Source organism: Bos javanicus, chromosome 20 (assembly GCF_032452875.1).
Source record: "Bos javanicus breed banteng chromosome 20, ARS-OSU_banteng_1.0, whole genome shotgun sequence".
NCBI lineage: Eukaryota > Metazoa > Chordata > Mammalia > Artiodactyla > Bovidae > Bos > Bos javanicus.
The window spans coordinates 587,579-607,042 of record NC_083887.1 but is presented as its reverse complement, the minus strand read 5'-3'; the positions used below and the strand labels follow the sequence as shown (position 1 = coordinate 607,042).

Genomic DNA, 19,464 nt, shown 5'->3' with positions numbered 1-19,464 from the left:
GTTAAGTGAAATACTTTATTAATATTCATCTCAACTGATTGCTTTTGATGCAGCTAAGAGAAATATTTTTAAAGTTTTTTTTTTTTTTATGTGAATCATTTTTAAAGTCTTTGTTGAGTTTATTACAATGTAGTTTCTCTCTTTTATGTTTTGGTTTTTGTGGCCTTGAAGCATATGGGATCTTAGTTCCCTGACCAGGGATCAAACCTGCACCCCTGCCCTGGAAGGCGATGTTTTACCCGCTGGATCACCAGAAAAATCCCTGAGAGAATGTAGTTGCACCAGTGGCTCATATGATACTTGGATAAGACAGAACTGCTCTAGAATTAGCAGGTCTTCTCTGAAGGGGCAGGCTCCGCTGGTAGCTCAGACAGTAAAAAATTTGCCTGCAATGCAGGAGACCTGAGTTTGATCCCTGGGTCAGAAAGATCCCCTGGAGAAGGGAATGGCAACCACTCCAGAATTCTTGCCTGGAGAAGTCCATGGACAGAGGATTACAGTCCATAGGGTCACAAAGAGTTGGACACAGCTGAGCTAATACTTTCACTTTCTTTGGAAGGATACTGGCCTCTGCACCCTTCAGTCCTTGGAGTGTTCTGTTGGCAAGCACAGAGAATAAACCTTGGGGGAAATTAATTTAAATGGGCCCTGCATTCCCCCAGCCTACCTCCTCACTGTTATGATTGTCCATAACAATCTTTTGCTTTACTTACTTGCTTTAACCTGGGAAACCTGAATACATTAGTCTGTGGTCTCTAGAACATCAGCCCAGAAAGAGAAGGGGTGCCTCTACTACTCAGAGCAAACCAAGAACCCCAATTCCATTTTCAGGCTTTTGTAGCAGCTTATAGCCCTCGGCCCCTCAGAGGGTCCTTGAGTTCTGCTGTGCTCAAACACCAGGCTGCATCGGCCGTCGTGGCTCTAGATCTGCCTCTCAGCCTGGCCATGCCCTTCTGCTCACTCCCTGCCCTCCAGTGACTTCTCTCTTAGATTGCAGCTCTCTTAGAAATCTGTGGGAAATTCCTCATCTGTGAGGCTCCAGCAGGAATGTCCCGTCTCACTCAGGCAGAGCCTCACCTGAGGGTTTGGGAGGGACAAAGAACTTGGTTTACCTCTGCCAGACCTCTGGGATCCTGGGAGAGGTGGAGTCACCCGGGGACTCTTAGTCCCTTCTGGGTCAGCCTCCAAACTGGGCCCCTGAGTGGATTTCTAAAATACAGGTTAGACGTTGTCACTCTATCTGCCACAGCCTCCTCCTGTGAGGAGACGCTCTCCCTCCATCTATCCATCTGTCTATTACTTATCCATTTACCTACCCATCCATTCAACCCTCCTTTCATCTACTTACCTACCTATCTATCCATCTGTCTATCTACCATCTATCTACCTATCTACCAACCTACCTACCCATCCATCCATCCGTCCATCTACCCACCTACCCACCCATCCATCCATCCATCCATCCATCTACCCATCTACCCTCCTACCCATCCACCCATCTATCTATTGATCAATCTAGCTACCTACCTACCCATCTACCTACATATCCCATGATCATTTTGCCCAACACCAGCAAGCCTACACCTGAGACTTTGCATCTTGGACCCAAGATTTTCCCTAAGCAGACTAGATATGTAAAGAAGTAGGATGCTCTGTTAACTCCATGCTGATAAAATAAAGATAGTGATTTGCATTTATATCCTGCCTAGAATATAGACAGCACTTGCTTGTCCATTATCTATGATGCTTATCCTAATTTCAAAGAAGTACAAATTGAAGCTTAAAGGATTGAATTAATACTCTTAAAGACACACAGCTAGAATATGAACTTGGCACCTAATCAGATACACTAATTATCCTACCCATGTTCATAAACTTGTTCAAAGTGTCCAGAAATCATCCTCAAGGCTTCTGATTCAGTAGATCTGGGATGGGTCCCAGGAATCAGTCTTAAATTTTTTTTTATTATGGAAAATTTTACCCTTGTGTAAAAGTCAAGCATGGATTATAAATAAACCCCCTTAATACCCATCACTGAGCTCTAATAAGTATTAACTTATGGCCAATCTTGTTTTATCAATCTCTCTACCCAGTTCTTCCTCTCCTATATTGTTTTGAAGTAAAACTCAGACATTATCATTTCATCCTTAATTATTTCAGTATGTATCTCTCAAAGATAAAGACATAAGTGAAAGAAAAAAAATAACACATAAAAACATTGAAAACATAATGCTATTATCATATCTACATTATTTTTAAATACAGGGATCTATATATTTTTTTCAAAGCATCATCAGTAAATTCTGATCAGGTAGGCAGTGAGCCCTACTGTGGGGACAGCTGCCCTGTTAATAACATTTTCAAACTATCCTGATTTTTATCCAACTGTCCACTTTAAAAGACAAATCCAAAGTACTTGATTAAACAAATCTGCATCTCTGCAAGTCCCAGTTCAGATTGGCATCTTTCCCTTTTTCCCCCCCTAAAACCTAAAAAGATTTTGAACTTTGAGGAAAACAAAACTGTGAATTATTTTCCTTGGTGGTTAGCAACAATCTTACAGTGTGAATTTAGATACAGGCTTTCTACTTGTTGAAAAGGAAAAAAAGAAAACAGTGAAATTGCAGCTTATGTTTTGAAGTGTCTAGGTTTTTATATTCCTATATATGAAGGAGTCTGTTTATTTGTATCTGTGATCAATAAGATGCACGTTCCAGGAGAAGAGAAACCTGGTTCTGTTCACTTCTGGGTCTCAGTAGTGCAGCACACAGTAGGTGCTCAACTCACTTTCTGTTGAGTGGAATAAAAATCTGAACAGTCATTTAATCCCCACCAATCTTAAGTGTCTGAATGCTAGAACTTTTCTAATGAACTTGTCCAGAGAAGGCAGAAAGGAAGGAACTCTCATTGAAGTGCTTCATTCTGTAACTTTTTAACATCAAGGGAGCAGGCAACGTCAACCCTGCTGCAGTGAAATATCAGAAACCCACCTGGAGCCGTGGGAAATCGTTGTTGTTGGGGAGGTGGCGATGGTCCCCCACTGATACTTTGAGTCTCTGGATCTCTGAGATCGGTGGCGTTTCCTTCAGGAAACGATTCAGGTATTCTACTGTAATCTCCCTCAGACAAAGAATGCTATTGACCAGACACTCAGCTGGACCTATCAGGACTTCATCAGTTCAGTTTAGTTGCTCAGTCGTGTCCAGCTCGTTGCGACCCCAGGGACTGCAGCATGCCAGGCCTCCCTGTCCATCATCAACTCCCAGAGTTTACTTAAACTCATGTCCCTTGAATCAGTGATGCCATCCAACCATCTCGTCCTCTGTTGTCCCCTTCTCCTCCTGCCTTCAGTCTTTCCCAGCATTAGGGTCTTTTCAAGTGAGTCAGTTCTTCGCATCAGGTGGCCAAAGTATTGGAGTTTCAGCATCAGTCCCTCCAGTGATTATTCAGGACTGATTTCCTTTAGGATGGACTGGTTGGATCTCCTTGCAGTCCAAGGGACTCTCAAGAGTCTTTTCCAACACCACAGTTCAAAAGCATCAATTCTTCAATGCTCAGCTTTCTTTATAGTCCAACTCTCACATCCATACAAGACTACTAGAAAAACCATAACTTTGACTAGACGGACCTTTGTTGGCAAAGTAATGTCTCTGCCTTTTAATATGCTCACTAGGTTGATCATAGCTTTTCTTCCAAGGGGCAAGTGTCTTTTAATTTCATGGCAGCAGTCACTATCTGCAGTGATTTTGGAACTCCCCAAAATAAAGTCTGTCACTGTTTCCACTGTTTCTCCATCTTAGCTGGGACCTATGTTTGGGGCTCATTTGGTTTTGACAGTGACCCAACTGCAAATGTATAATCTTGCTTATTAAGATAAATTGCCTGCACAAGAGATTTACCTTTTAAGATAAATCCCCCCCTGAAGCCCACATTGTAAAAATCCCCTGGGAATAATTTTTCCTGCATATTTGTCCCTCCTACTGTATAAAACAAGGTAAGCAAAGCAGAACTTCTCTCTTTAGCTCCTAGAGCAGAGTGATGCATCACATTTACTATATTTTAGGAGTTGGGGGTAGGGGAGGAAGGTTCAGCTTTGTACAGGATGATAACATTGAGAGTCCGAGAAATTTTAGATTCATGGATTATCCGTCAGAAATGAAATGAGTTTGGGTTGATACCTACTACACCAATGGATTATTTCTTTCTGCTAGGCAGTATGAGTGACTAGGAAAGTAATTTTAGTACAGTCTTGGGCCAAAGAGAATCCTGACCCCCAGTCCAATGAAGGTTCTAAATATAAATGCTTTTAGATCATACCCTCTTTTAGTTTGGCTAATCAAGAGTTGATGGATATATATATATATATATATATATATATATATATATATATATGTATATTATTTTTTACATTACTAAAAAGGCCCTTGATTGGTCTCAGTGCAAAGGGTTTGGGGAAATAGACAAAGAAGGTGCCAGATTGGGTTGCTGCAGTTTTTTGTTTTTTTTTTTCTCAATTAGCTTCCCCTCATGGCCTCTTGACCCCTGATCCTGGATATGTCATCTTGGGGTGATTTTTTAAATCTTCTGAGAACTTCCTGATTTAGAAAAACTAACGTTGAAGCCTTCATATGAAGTGCTTTGGTTTGAATCCCTTGGGTTCCCTTTACCAACATCAGCTCCCATCTCCTGCTTCTTTGGACTTTGCTGCTGAACCTCATGGCTGGGAACTTCTTCAGCAATCTGTCCTTGAGCTGCTGGAGTCCCTTCATCCAGACTTACGGAGAGCAGGCAAACCAGGGAATTCACATTTCTCCTGGGTGGTCGAACAAGGACTGTCTAATGCTGGGCTATGAAGACCCAGCACCCTTGGTTAGAGACTGGAGCTCCCAGGGCATTGGGCCAAAGCCAGCACTCTACCTGACTGTCCTTTATTTCCTTCTCCATCCAATTTTCTCCATCCCTTATTTGTCTCTCCCAGGAGTACTTTGTAAATCCATCACTGGAGCAAGCGTCTGCTTCTGAAAGAGCCCCCTCTAAGATACTCCTTTCTTCCTGAATCAAACGCTCCTGTTTTATCCAAAAGAATCTAGAGTCAAATATGGATACAGCTATCTAGATGATAGATGAGAGGAAGTTTTAAAATCATTTATTTGTTTATTTTTACCCTTGGCTGTGCTGGGTTTTCTGTAGTTGCGGTGATCCAGGGCTACCCTCTAGCTCAGTGCGCAGGCTTCTCCCTCAGCGCCTTCCCTTGCTGCGGACCACAGGCCCGGGGCGCACGGGCTTCCGTAGTTGCAGTGCTCAGGGTTACTTGCCTTGCAGCGTGTGGGATCTTCACGGACTGGAGTTGGAACCTGTGTCCCCTGCATTGGCAGGCAGATTCTTAACCACTGGATCACCAGGAAAGCCCGAGAGGAAGTTTGATCTCCCTCAGATTTTATGAAAAGAATAGTAACGATGTTTACGTGTTCTATTCTTTGCGGAGTTGTAGGCATATGTCCTGAGGTTGGTGAAAAGGGACATTTTCAGCACTGTAAATCCAGGACGGAATGGGGGAAAGTTCAAGAAATAAATGCAGCCTTTCACTGAATGCCTCCGGGGTTCCAGGCACTGTGCAAAGTATACACATACCAACTCATTTCATCCTCAGTGTTAATCTGCAGGAGATCAGTAAGGGGAAACTGAGGCATGGAGCATTTCAGTAGTTTTTGTGATCATACAGCTAATAAGTGGCTCTATCACTTCAGACACAAGAATTTCCCATGGTTGGGGAGCTTCCAAACCGTGTCCTGAAACTTGGGAGTAATTGGAGATCGGCCTCCAGGAGCGAATCTCCCCCACCCCCATAAACTGCCATTTAACACAGACAGGACTTCCTCGTAGCCTGAAGGTGATCAGGACAAACACTTTGTCCCCACCGGAGCAGAGAGCATTTTCCTGCGTCTTGCCTTGCCTGGTAAACATGGGGAGGCAGGGGTGGGCTGAAGGTGGGGACTGTCATTCACCGCTGCTCTGAGAACAAAGCATGCCTGACATTGCAGGGAGAGCCCCGGGAAGCATTTCAAAAGCGCCACTGAAACTAGACAACCTTTCAATCCATTTATCAAAGTGTCTGCATTTCCCATTTCAAGGTAGATGAAACAATAATAAATTTGCGAAGAAAGTTAATCTGTGTCCAAAGCATTTTAGTAAATTAAAAAGGCGCGGGGGCGGGGGGGGGGGGGGGAGTGCTGGCTGGAAGGGGGATCTATTGGTTCTTGCCAACTCCTGTTTGACTTACTGTCTCCTTAATAAGTCCTCTTTGGTTTGGTGTTTTGGAATGGAATAATCAGTTGGTTAATCATTTTCCGGAAGCAGAAAAATGCACTTTAGCTAATGCAGTTCTCCTTTCTGAGTCCTAATTATTTAAAAAGGCATTCCAATCTGTAGCCCCACTTTCCAACCAAGAAAGCCTTTCCTACCGGTCATCTTCTTTTATTGCCCCAGAAAACCCCAGCTCAATTCTCTCTCACCCTAGTCCAACCTCTTCCTTTCCTCTAGGGTTGTTTCGCTGGCCACTTTTGAGCATCTCCCCAGGAAGGGGGAAGCACTAACCCCCGACAAGCAACTGGCCAGAACTACGCTCTGAGCACCCCGGATAGACTTTGTTATTTTTATCTAAGTGTCAGGCGAAAATGGTGGCTCTTGTCTCTCTCAAAGATAGTACTTAACAATAGCTCCATGCTCTGGCATCACGCTGAGATAAACACACTATTAGGAACCCTCACAAAGGCCCCAAGATAATTGTGAAGGGACAGTTACCGAAAATGGAGCACGCAGCCCTGAACTCTCCTCCACACCCCATCAGTAACACCATTAAAGCTGCCAGTTTGTCAGCCCACTAGAGGTATTTATAAAATCAATATACAGTCCTGCAGATAAATGGCAGTGGTACCGGTAGCCAGAGAAAAGAGGCTCCATGGAAAATAAAATTAATAAAATTTACAAGCAGATTGTCATGGGGAACAGATAAATTCCCTACCATCTACAGTTTTGCTCAAATTGTGGCAAGAGGAAGGCATGGCAAGGAGGTGGCAAGAGCAGTGCTTTAAATGGGGCTTCTGAAAGTAGGAGCAAGACTGGGTGTGTTTACAGCAAGAGAAAAGTGAACGGAAACCCACGTGGCCGTCCCATCCCAGTGCAGGATTTTGTCTGTGTGACCACTTTCATGGGAGATTGCCCGGCACCTCCACCAGATTTTTGTGCTTAAATAAGACTGTCCTCTCTTCATCCCACTGTACTGCAAACCAGAATACGCATACAATTGTTATTGGTTTAGTATACCGGGGTAAGTAAACCCAAAGGGTGAAGGCATTATTGGACTATGTACCACTTCATCTGGCTTTCAAGTGTGCTTAGAGCTGACCATTCTAAACCTCTCTCCTGTTTCCTCCACCTGCCCCTGATTTTGATCATTAGCTGTTTGCCAAAAATGTGGCCTGAGCGCTTTCCCAGAGCGGCCAAAGGCAGCAGCCAAGTCTGAGAGAGAAGCGGGCAGGGGCTCACTGTCCTGGAGACCAGCCTCCACTTGGCAGAAAAGACTGGGCCCTTTGTGGCTGCAGGAGCCTCAGGTTCAGCCCAGATGCCTGGTGGAAATTGCCTGAGTCGGATGACAGGACCTGGGCCCCCTTCTCTTGAAGGCTGATGGAGAGCAGGGGAGTGGCCTTGGTGACACTGCCTGACCTCTGCTGTTGTCATGGGCTTTGTTCAGCGCCCAGACTGCAGGCTGGAGCCCTGCTCATTGAATCAGGCCCAGCCTGGGGAGCCTGCAGCGGGGCGCACTCTGCATCTGAATTGACTGACATCAGTTGCAGGCAGAGGAAACTGGATTCGAGACTGGGAGCACCCTGTTACTCAGCCCCAAGACTTCCCTCTGTGTTTGTCTCTGCACCTGACCCCAACACCAGACCTGGCCTCAGGGCCTAATAGCGGCCCGCGTCTCCATGGATCTTGAGTTTGGCCCACCGCTCAGAGTAGGGCAACTCAGCTCAGCGGATGAGAGCAGAAAAGGGACACCTCTCTCCTGCTTCCTAGGTTTCCTCTTGCTCCTGGCAACATGGTTAATTTAGAGGGCCCAGGTTTTAGTGGAGGATGGTGGTCTGACTTCTCTTTCCAAATATATTTGGAATCATCTATAGCTTTGGATTCGGAGAAGGCAATGGCACCCCACTCCAGTACTGTTGCCTGGAAAATCCCATGGATGGAGGAGCCTGGAAGGCTGCAGTCCATGGGGTTGCCAGGGGTCAGACACGACTGAGCGACTTCACTTTCACTTTTCACTTCCATGCATTGGAGAAGGAAATGGCAACCCACTCCAGTGTTCTTGCCTGGAGAATCCCAGGGATGGGGGAGCCTGGTGGGCTGCCGTCTCTGAGGTTGCACAGAGTCAGACCCGACTGAAGCGACTTAGCAGCAGCAGCAGCAGCAGCATAGCTTTGGATTAGGTGCCCATGGAAAATCAGCATAGGAATGTCCAGCTGCCTCTAGGACAGCATGGCAATTTAAGACATTTTCCCTGTGACCCAGTACATCTCCTCATACGACTTTATATCAAGGAGGTAGCCAAACAAGTGTGGGCACTGGGAAAATTCATCCCAGGGTTGCCTTAAATGACAAATAAATAAATACTTAACAGCAGAGGATCATAGCCATCTGTAGAATCATGATGTACGGCCATTAAGAAATGTTGGCATTGGCATACTGTTAATAACAGAAACAGATGTTCTCAATATAGTGGGGGAAAAGTGTTATAGCAGACTATATACTATGAGATCATATTGGTGAAATATATATATATTCCTCCTAATTGGTAACAGTGGTTGTGTCTGGGTAGGACATTTTTTACCTTAATATCTGAAAGTTATTGTGTTCTTTTCAAAATAAGGAAGATACATACTTGTATATATAGACATGATTGATACACAAATATATGCTTGATTACTCACTAAGACCCCAAGCAAGCTTTGGAGTATGAATGAAAACAGGTGCATATATTTGGTCCAGCAAAAAAGAAAACTGGAAGGCCGTGAGAACCAAAACAAACGCATGGGTCTCAGGAAAGGAAATTGAGGCTTTGGGGATTCTTAAAGAGGACGCTGATACAGACTTGTTTCTGAGCAGCTTTGAGACCCGAACTTTGTCCCTTTCCCCTCCCTGCTCAAAACAGCATGATACGCTGCTAAATACTACATGAAGTGCAGTACAACCCCTATTTTGGGTAGGTTTGTGGAAATGCAACTTGAATCCATCATACCTATCCCTAAGACAATCCAGGAGGCCCCCCCCACCCCGAGTCTCTCCGGAGCCCCAGAAAAGCAGAGATGGCATCTCCCCCCACGTCAGAAAATCTGGATGGCCAGGCTGCATTCCCATCTCAGATGACAAAGGCAGAGTCCCTGAGAAGACGGGAGAGGGAGAGGGGTTGACCCTGCCCTGGGGGAGGTGCGCCATGGGGGAGGGGAGGAAGGGGTCATCTCAGGGAGGTGGCAAAACAGAATTGGGTGCAGTGTGCAACAAATAACCCACGCTTGGCTCGTGGCCTGGAGGTGCGAGACCACCCACAGAGCCCGCCCTGGAGGCAGCCGGCCGCCTGCGAACCATTTCAGCAAGGCCATCACCAGAAGAACAATGTGAGGGCTGCTCCCAGCCTGGGGCCTGAAACTAAACAGTTCCCCAAACACTCCTGACCGCAGACGCAGCCACCAGAGGGGTTTTGTTATCATAATGAGATGCAGATAAAGCCTGGCTGGGTCCTTAACGCCTGTGCCTCTTCTCTTCTTGTTTAGAGATCTGAGCGAAAACCAGATCCTGGGAATCCCGAGGAAGGCGTTCCGCGGCATCGCCGACGTGAAGAACCTGTAAGTGATGTTTCTGTTGCTTTGCTGCAGACGCGCTTTCTGGGCAAAGGCGGGGTGAGCACCACGGGACAGGCAGGCAGCATCCCGCGCCTGGAGCTGCCTTCGGCCAGCTGCCTTTGGGACAGATTGAGGGGTGTGCTTAAGTGGTTTCCAGAATGCCGAGGCAGCTCTTCTTTGATCATTCGTCCCCAAGCATCAATATAGAGTCCCAGACCCCAGTCCCACTCCTGTTCCACAGCAGCCCTGTGGCCTGAGGCTCAACGCAGCTTCTCCCAAGCTCATTACCTTCTGTAAAACGGGGGTGATGGCCTGGTGGGGTGTTGGTGCAAATGAGAAAATGCTTTTCATGCTGAGTGCCTCAACGTGTTCAGCAAGTGGGAGCCTTGATGATGCTGAAGATCGTGACGGTGAAGATCTCACTGTTGTTAAACAGGATCTTATGAGGGAGCATCAGGCCTTGTGTGCCAGGATCCTGGGGTGACATAGCCAGACCTACTGCACTAGGCGCTTGGGGCATTTCTTCATTTTTTATCTTGAAATAAGTATTGATTCATAGGAAGTTTCAAAAGTAGTGGACCGGTCTGTGTACCCTTTCTGCACTCCCGTGTGTCTGTGTGCACACATGTGCGCATGGGCAGGTCTATGTCATTTTAGGATTCCCTTGCCCGTTACTGCAACTGGTGCAGAACTGTTCCATCACCCTGCTTTTGAACTTGCCAAATGACTTTTGTCGCTTCTTGCCTGGCCCCCACTGTTTGCCGCTAATCATGGCCCCTGGGCCCTTCCTTCACCAGGAGTGTGCCTTTGAAATTTTCTGCCTGCCCTCCTGAGCCCAAGTGCTCAGAACCTGAGTTTGGAGAGGGGCACAGAGGGGGCGTTTCTGCCCACTGGCCTCCTGCACAGGCTTGTCTCCAACTTGAAAAGTCTTCAAGGAGATTAAAAAAAAAAAAAAAAAACTACTGTAGCTCTGACATTTCCCTATAAGGACTGCAGGGACTTCGGTGTGCCAGAAAGCTGATGATGGCTTCCCAATATAGGCTATCTACCTCCCCTTTGCTGAGAACTAAGCAGAAAGCTTTAGGTGTTTAATATGCAAAGCACACCAGAGGGCACAGGCATCTGGGGTGAAGGGGGCAAGGGCCAGAGAGGACTGTGCAAGGGGCTCCAGGTAGGAGGCTGCCCACTGCTTCATCTGCCCAGCAGCAGAGAAGGGCTGGGAAGAGCAGACAAGGACTGTGGAGACTGTGACTCAAGACGGAGCACAAAAGAGGTGGTGTTGAGCAGCGTCCCAGAAAAGCAGGAAGGGATCAGATCCCTAAATTTCCCAGGTCAGTGAGAAAACTGAGGACCAGAGAACAGTGACTAACTCAGAGTCAACCACCTTCCTGATTGTTGAGCCCCCAATCAACATCTTACATACAGAAAGGGATATATCTATCCTGTGTCATGGCTGTGCTTTTAAATGAGCCAGTTAATAAAAGTAAATCATGGTGATGGATAAGCAGGACTGTGTAATTACTAACCACATTTTTGACTCTCAGCAAAGTGATTCATTCTTAGAGTCATCCTCAGTAGTTGCTGGGGTTTGAGGGTTTATTGCTGCTGTTCCATGTACTGTCTCTGATTTCACACAGGCCTCAGGAGCAGAAGGTGTTAAGAGTCTGCAAACTCAAGCACTATGGACAGGGCCTCCTTTTCCACCCGGATGTGCATCCTGAACAGCAAGGGTCTAGGGGAACAGGGGAGGCAAATAAACTCACTGCTTAAAGGATGAATTAACCAACAAAGCGCAAGAGGTTGATTACTTAATGCTTCTGATCAGTCAGCATGCTTTGGGGGACTAGGACCTCTAAGGCCCAGAAGTATGAGTCATGGTCTCAGGTGACTTATGGTGTAACTGGGGACAAGAAGCGTGCATCTGAGAGAACGTCAAGAGTTTTAACAGCCCACAGGAAAATCCGCTGACCAGTGGCCATGCGTTATGAAGGACTGTCAGAGCTCGAAGAAGAACACTAGCTTTAGGCAGTGTCACCTAAAAGATAGAACCATGACTCTGGTTATCTGCTAGACATGTGCCTGATACCCAGCTGTTTCCCGTACTGACTCTGTGACCCCAGGGTACAGTGTTTGACGCTCTGAGCCTTGATTTCTACGCTGTGAGAGGAGGATGAGAATTGTACTTCACCTCCAGGGCTTTTGTGAAGGTAAATGGAATAACGTGTTTGAATATAATACAGTACTTTGCTTGGCACTTGGAAGGTGCTTAGAAAATTGTAGTTAATGTTACCGCTGTCTTCTGTTGTCTTTGTGAAGCTTTTCACTGAGCCCAGACAGAGTGACGATGGAATTCACAGAGCGCACAGACAAATGGTGTGTGCGGAGTGGGGAGGCAAGCCTATACAAGTTGGGTGTCAAGGGACACAAGCTGAGCCGTCTCGTGAGAGTGGGGGGATCATGAGCCAGAGTCACAGGTGATCAGGTCAGAATGAGCGCTGTAGTGTGGTTATAATTGTAAAGACTTGCGCTGAGCCTGGAATCCTGATTGGAATGCACAGAGTGAACGGGCAAATATTGTGTGCAGAGTAGGGAGATTATGCGCCAGAATAATAGGTGAGCAGGTCAGAAAGAGAGGTGGGGCCAGGTGGTGGCGAGCCTTGCCTGCAAGGAGCATGCACTTTAGCTAGGTACTGAGAAGGTGGATAGCTTCCGACCTGAAAGAGGTCATGATGGAAACATTCACTCTGGAAGAGGAACCTCGGACAGGAGAATGTGGAAGGAGGAGAGGGGACGTGGAGATGAGGCTCTCAGGCAGGACTGAAAGGAGGAGTCCCACAGTAAGATGCCAGGGAGAACCAAGGCAGCAGGGCTGGCAATCGGTGAGTTATTAGACTGAGGAAAAGAAGAGGGAAAGGATGCGTTCCATATTTAGATGACACAGAGAGTGATGGCAAGTTCTGATAGTCATCCATACATGCAGCCTCAGATGTTTTCTGAGCTCCTACTAAATGCCAGTTCTAGGGGAAAACGCAGGAAGTAAGATATGTACCTGTGGGCTCTGCCTTCTTGGAGCTCCTATTCCACAGAGATCGAAAGATCAGGAGGAAGATCGAGGCTGGAAGATGCTGAGTTGAGTGTAAAGTAGTGTCAAGTCTTCCACGGTGTGGGCAGAGCATCTTTTGTGCATTAGGAAATTGGTGAACTTGCCCTCCCACCCTGTTCCTGCTGGTTCTCTGACTTTGGTCTGTGGTCACAGCTGCATCTCTGGTTTAACTCAGAGGGTGTAAAACTCAATCATCTTCTAGCCTTAAGAGAAAATGAAGTGTAGGTAATTAGAGGCAAGGGGCTTCCCAGGTGGCACGGTGATAAAGAACCTGCCTGCCGGTGCAGGAGACACGGCTTCCATCTCTGAGTCTGGAGGATCCCCTGGAGAAATAGCAACCCACTCCAGTATTCTTGCCTGGGAAATCCCATGGACAGAGAAGCCTGGCAGGCTACAGTCCATGGGGTCACAAAGAGCTGGACATGACTGAACACTCACGCATGCAGGCATGCAATTGAAGATATAGGACCCAAGCTGTGGAGCAAGGTCAAGAAGGAAGCATCTGAATAAAGGTTGATGGCTGTAGTTGTACATTTAAATATGCATCACTACATGTGAAATAGGAGACAGTTTGTAAAAATTGTTTGTATAAAACCTGTTAAGGGAACACCCTACTCAGCCACACCTCAGTCACCCAGTTGTAGATTCTCTCTCTTGTGAGTGACAAAGAGCGAATTTTAAACCTCGGGAACATATATCCCTGCCATCGATCTGAGAACCACCTGCCAGGGAGCGTAACAGTCTTCTACTATTACTTAAGCAAAATAGGAGATGATAAATTATTGTAGTATCAGGCTGTCGATTCATGATACTATTAACAGGAGAAAATCAGGGATTGGCTATTTGTGGTTTATGATTTTGTAGTCTTGATGTGGATTTTCTTCGCTTGTCCTGACATTTCCCTTCAAGAAGGAAGAGACTGTGTTACCCGCATTTTCCAGATGACAAAACTGAGTTTCAGTTAATGTGTTGCATTTAATTTAGTAACAGTCAGCAGACCCCGTTGGGCCTAGGCCTCTGCACTTAGTACTTACCCACCCATCTTCTGGACTCAGTCCATGGACATTTCCGTCTAGCCAGCTTGCTCCCCACTCAGCCCCACCAGCAGAAAGAGGAAGGAAAGTAACCCACGGGGCTGCTGGCAAGCAGAGGCCTGATTCATCAGAGCTGAAAGGACCGTGGGGATGTTTGAACCTGGTGGGGATGAGGAGCCACTGGTGTCATGCTGGTGCTGGGGGGATTTAGTGCCCTGCCCCCACCCAGGCAGCAGAAGGAAGCCCAGATTTGCTTCCTGCTTCTCTGGAGAAAAGAAAGAATGCGGTTAGCTGGGGATATCCCTCTATGCAATTACTCAAAGCTGGTTTTATGGGCTGATCCTGCTACAGCGCCTGCCTGGGAGAGGAGAGGTTCTCTATTTAAAGAGAGACGATGGTTCTCATTAGTTGTCTATTTTATACGTAGTATCAACAGTGTATATATGTCAGTCCCAACTTCCCAATTCCTCCCATCCTCCCCTTCCCCCTTGGTATCCATAGCTTGTTCTCTGTGTCTGTGTCTCTATTTCTGCCTTGTAAATAAGATCATCAGGGGCTTCCCTGATGGCTTAGACAGTAAAGAATCTGCCTGCAATGGGAGAGACCTGGGTTCAATCCCTGGGATGGAAAGATCCCCTGGAGAAGGGAACAGCTACCCATTCCAGTATTCTGGCCTGGAGAATTCCATGGACAGAGGAGTCTGGCAGTCTCCAGTCCATGGAGTTGCAAACAGACGTGACGGAGCAACTGACACTTTCACTCTGATACCAAGATGACTAATGAGAACTTGCTGTATAGCATGGGGGACGCTACTCGGTGCTCTGATGACTTAAATGTGGAGGAAATTGAAATAAGAGGGGATATGCATAGCTGATTCGCCTTGCTGTACAGTAGAAACTAACACAATACCATTATAAAACAACTGTGTGCCTGTGTGCTCAGTCGCTTCAAAAACTCCAATAAAAAGTTTTAGAAAATAATAATAAAATTTTAAAAGTAGAATATTCATCTTTAACACACAATAAATAAATAAATAGAGACAATAAGATGGATAGATTGCTCTGGCAAAAGAGGCATTCAGGCATACCGACCTGTAGAGAGACCAATATTTGACATGCCAATGTTCTCTGCCTTCGATATGCAAATACCATGGTAGGGATCAGTGAAGACCCAGAGAGGGAAAAGAGGAGGGAAAGAGAGAAGAGAGAGAGAGAGAATCGTAAGATATAGAAATAAGGGAGAAAATGAATTGGAACAAAAAGAGAGATGACAAGCCACAATCCAGCAAAGCGTAATAAGAAAAAGACAAAACCAGCATAGATTGTTTTTTAAAAATGTCCCCTTGCTCTATCTTTCTCAGCAGTTATGTTTTCCTCTGTTTTTCAGTTTCTATTTGCGAGGACTCTGTAGGACATGCATTCCAGAAGGGAAAATCAATAACCCCTGTCTCTGCCAGCTAGCAGAATTTGGAATTGACGCTTTCAAAACAAAGCTGGGCAGGCAGCCTTTGTGTTCCCTAGTTAGTCTGAGTTGCTGCACTGCCTGAGTCTGCCCTCCCGCTTCCTGAGATTAATGAGGGCTGTCTCGGCCCCATGAGCAGGCAGTAATCTTGTGTGAGGGTGAGGGAGGGGCAGGGGCCGCCCATCGGTTGGTGGCATCTCTGTCTGCTCATCTCAGCTCAGTTCACTCATCGCTGCACCTGGTACAGAGTTCATGCTGTTGGCCGTGCCCTGTAAGACTGCGTTGTCTGGGTCCTCTCTCGCTCATCTGGTGCTTCTCACACACAGCCTGAGCTTCTTTCTGCACTGGACCTTTGCACTTGCTGCTCCCTTTTTGTGGTAGGCTAAACCCTCAGAACTCCACACAGTCGGCTCCTTCAGATGGTTTAAGTCTAAGCTCAGACATCACACCTCCTAGAGTGGCCTTATTTTACCCATCTGGAGCAGCTCTCCAGCCCCCACTGCCCTTGCTCTCTAGCCTACTACCCAGTTATATTTATTAAGAGCATGCATTGCCCTCTGAAATGACCCTGACACCCTGTGTCTGATGTCAGACACAGTGAACATGTGCCCGCGGGAGCCCTGCCCAGTGAACATGTGCCCACGGGAGCCCTGCCCAGTGAACATGTGCCCGCGGGAGCCCTGCCCATCTCCATCACTGTGGAATCCCCAGTGCCTAAACCGCTCACAGCAGAGAAAGAGACTGACTAAAAATATATCAAATGGATCTGTTTGTTCTTTCATTTTTCAAGTGTTTGCAGTTTGCCTACTACATATAAGAAATCATGCACAATTGTTGAAATACTTAATATGAAAATAATATTATAGAAAGAGAACTCACAGTGTGATGGGGAGGCAAACTAGTAAATCAGTGGGTTCAGGACAGGGGCCAGGACTCTGTTGGAGGTAAGAACAAAGATGTGGGAAGCAAACCTGATTCTGGCTTCACTCAGGAAGTGACATGAGTTGGGTCTTGAAGGATGAGTAGGAGTTTACCCAGTGGCAGGGCATTCCAGGCCGAAGGAACAGCATATGAAAAATTACCCACCTGTGCAAAGGGACAGAAGTGTGTGAAAGAGTTGAGTTTTGTCAGAGATTCATGGCTGATGCACAGTGAGCAAGAGGAACAGTGAAGAGAGATGAGGATAGCAGGGAGGGGAGCAGAATATGGAGGAGTGGGGGTCAGGGAGGACCTTGAATGCCTGATCAGTACAGCAACAGCAAGGGGAAGCCACTGAAAAGGTTCTAGTAGATGAGCAGCATAAGCAGATTTCCATTTCAAAAAGACCGCTCTGGTGTCGGTGGGGAGGGTGAGAAGCAGAGACTGAAGTCGGGCTGGCCGGTGAGAAGACTTGTTGAAAGCTTATGGTCCTGAATTCAAGCAGGCAAAGTGGACCTAAAGAGGCAGCAGCAACCTGCAGAGAGCAGTGGGAGAAAGCTGGCAGGCCCACGGGCAGACTGGACAGTGAACCAAGTGCCTGTCACCAGGGCTTAGTGGGTGGAGACAGAGGACAGGACTGGTGCCTGCCTCTCCTGATGGAAGCCTGTTGCCTCTTGGAAGGGAGAATTGGGAAAATCTGCTCACAGGGGGCAAGCAGATGCCGAAGCGTCACCTTCCCCAGATGCAGCGGGTTCCTAGCCTCTCCTCCTTTGCATTCCTGGCTGTGTGTGTCAGGTTCAGAGGTGCTGCTGGAGGAAGTTGGACTGCAACCCAGGATGCTAAGTGCTACCCAAATAAGCTGTCTGAAGAAAAGAATCCCAGCAGCCCGCCTGCCTCCTCCCTCTCTTTCCTCCTCCCTCCCCTCCACTCCCCTTCCTTACTCCTTCCTCCCCTCCTTCCTTCTTTCTTACAGCTCTTCCATTTTTCCCTTCCTCCTTCCACAAACCACCATGGAGCCCTTACCCTCACCAGATCCAAAGCAAGTCCTGGAAAGAAAAAGATGACCGCACTCTAGTACTCTTGCCTGGTAAATCCCATGGGTGGAGGAGCCTGGTAGGCTGCAGTCCATGGGGTCGCGAAGAGTCAGACCCGACTGAGCGACTTGACTTTCACTTTTCACTTTCATGCATTGGAGAAGGAAATGGCAACCCACTCCCGTGTTCTTGCCTGGAGAATCCCAGGAATGGGGGAGCCTGGTGGGCTGCCATCTATGGGGTCGCACAGAGTCGGACATGACTGAAGCGACTTAGCAGCAGCAGCATCACAGAAGGAGACCAACAGGTGTACAAAGAGTGTATACAATATGATACATTCTCCCCCAGAGCATTCTGCTCCCTCTGCTCCCAGGGCCAACAATGTAAGTGCTCAATAAATACCAGCTGATTTATTAAAGTAAATCCTCTGAAACGAGGCCAATAGTAAAATAAACTGGCAAATTAGACTCCTTTAGTCTGGAGAAGATATGATACAGTGTTATCCAAAGTGTATCATATCTGCTCCAGACTAAAGGAGTCTTATTTACCAGTTTATTTAAGATATGATACAGTGTTATCCAAAGGCGGGCTTCCCTGATAGCTCAGTTGTTAAAGAATCCTCCTGCAACGCTGGAGACCCCATTTCGATTCCTGGGTCAGGAAGATCCACTGGAGAAGGGATAGGCTACCCACTTCAGTATTCTTGGGCTTCCCTTGTGGCTCAGAGGTAAATAATCTGCCTGCAATGCGGGAGACCTGGGTTCGATCCCTGGGTTGGGAAGATCCCCTGGAGAAGGGAAAGGCTACCCACTCCAGTGTTCTGGCCTGGAGAATTCCATGGACTGTAGAGTCCATCGGGTTGCAAAGAGTTGGATACAACTGAGCAACTTTCAGTTTCACTTTATACAAAAGCAGGGTGGTGGTAAGTGCCACTTCCCAGAAGTTGTATCTAGAACTGGAAGTTCTACAGGCAACACATAGAATCCCTTCTAGGCCAAGATTACATCATTTTATAGATTGTGTTAGAGGTCCTCCGTTGGGCATTAGATATTTCACATAACCCCCCATCCTAAGTTCTAACTGTCTTCTGAGTCATCTTTCTGCTCCAACAGCCTGCAAGCTATGCAGAGGTTGAAGCAGAATCTGTCTTACCCACTGTTTTATTTGAGTTAGTTTCATGCCTGGTTCATAGTAGATGCTCAATAAACAATGAATAAGTGAGTGACTTTCAGAACAAAGAGATGCCAACACTTAGAGGACTGCTAAAACCCTGAGCGAAAGAGCATGACTATATCTTGGGACAAAGAAGGATAAAAGCAAAGGGGTAAGAATCAGCCAGAGAAGCCTTCTTTTTTTTTTTTTTTTTTTTTCCAGGATAATAGAGACTCTTATTCCGGATCCAGCACTAAAATTTCTCATCTGGGGTATTTTTATTTGTAGGCCAAATTTTTTTTTAAAAAAGCATCACAGATATTTAACTTCTCTGAGCACTAAATGCACAGCAAATGGGGTTTACAACAAGCATGTGAACTAGAGTCACACCTTTTCCTGCAGGCTGGCAAGAAGCCGCAGTGATTCTGGGCCCCTCTGAGCAGGGCTGAGCAGTCCTATGAGGCATTCACTGTTGGACCGAGCTTTTGCCTGGAGACTTGTAGATCCAAAGGGAAACGAAAGGGCCTTAAGAAGAGGGAAGATGACTATTACAGTGGTGACCACACTTTGAGACTCTAGCACGTATTGCTGTTCTGATTCTTTAGCTCATTTGGGGTCACTGTAGTGGAGTGATTAGAAGTGTGAGTTGTGTAGCACAGGGAGCTCTATCAGTGTTATGTGGCAGCCTGGATGGGAGGGGAGTTTGGGGGAGAATGGATACATGTATTGGTATGACCGATTCCCTTCGCCTGAAGCTATCACAACATTGTTATCCACTATATCCCAATACAAAATAAAAAGTCAGAAAAAAAAAGTATGAGTTATGGGGTCAGACTTGATATTTGTGTTTAATTCTCGATTTGCTGCTA

The 19,464-nt window shown here is 46.6% G+C and overlaps 1 protein-coding gene across 3 annotated transcripts in view; it reads left to right on the top strand.

Annotated features, from left to right (window-relative positions):
• The window catches only part of SLIT3 (slit guidance ligand 3), a 764,694-nt gene that overhangs the window by 510,885 nt on the left and 234,345 nt on the right, over window positions 1-19,464 (top strand). For all 3 annotated transcript variants that reach the window (XM_061393171.1, XM_061393168.1, XM_061393169.1), the window contains exon 5: window positions 9,825-9,896. Coding sequence is in view for 2 of the 3 variants with exons in the window: in XM_061393168.1 (XP_061249152.1) it covers window positions 9,825-9,896 (72 nt within the window). In the remaining variant the exon portion in view is untranslated. The remainder of the gene's footprint in view (window positions 1-9,824; window positions 9,897-19,464) is intronic.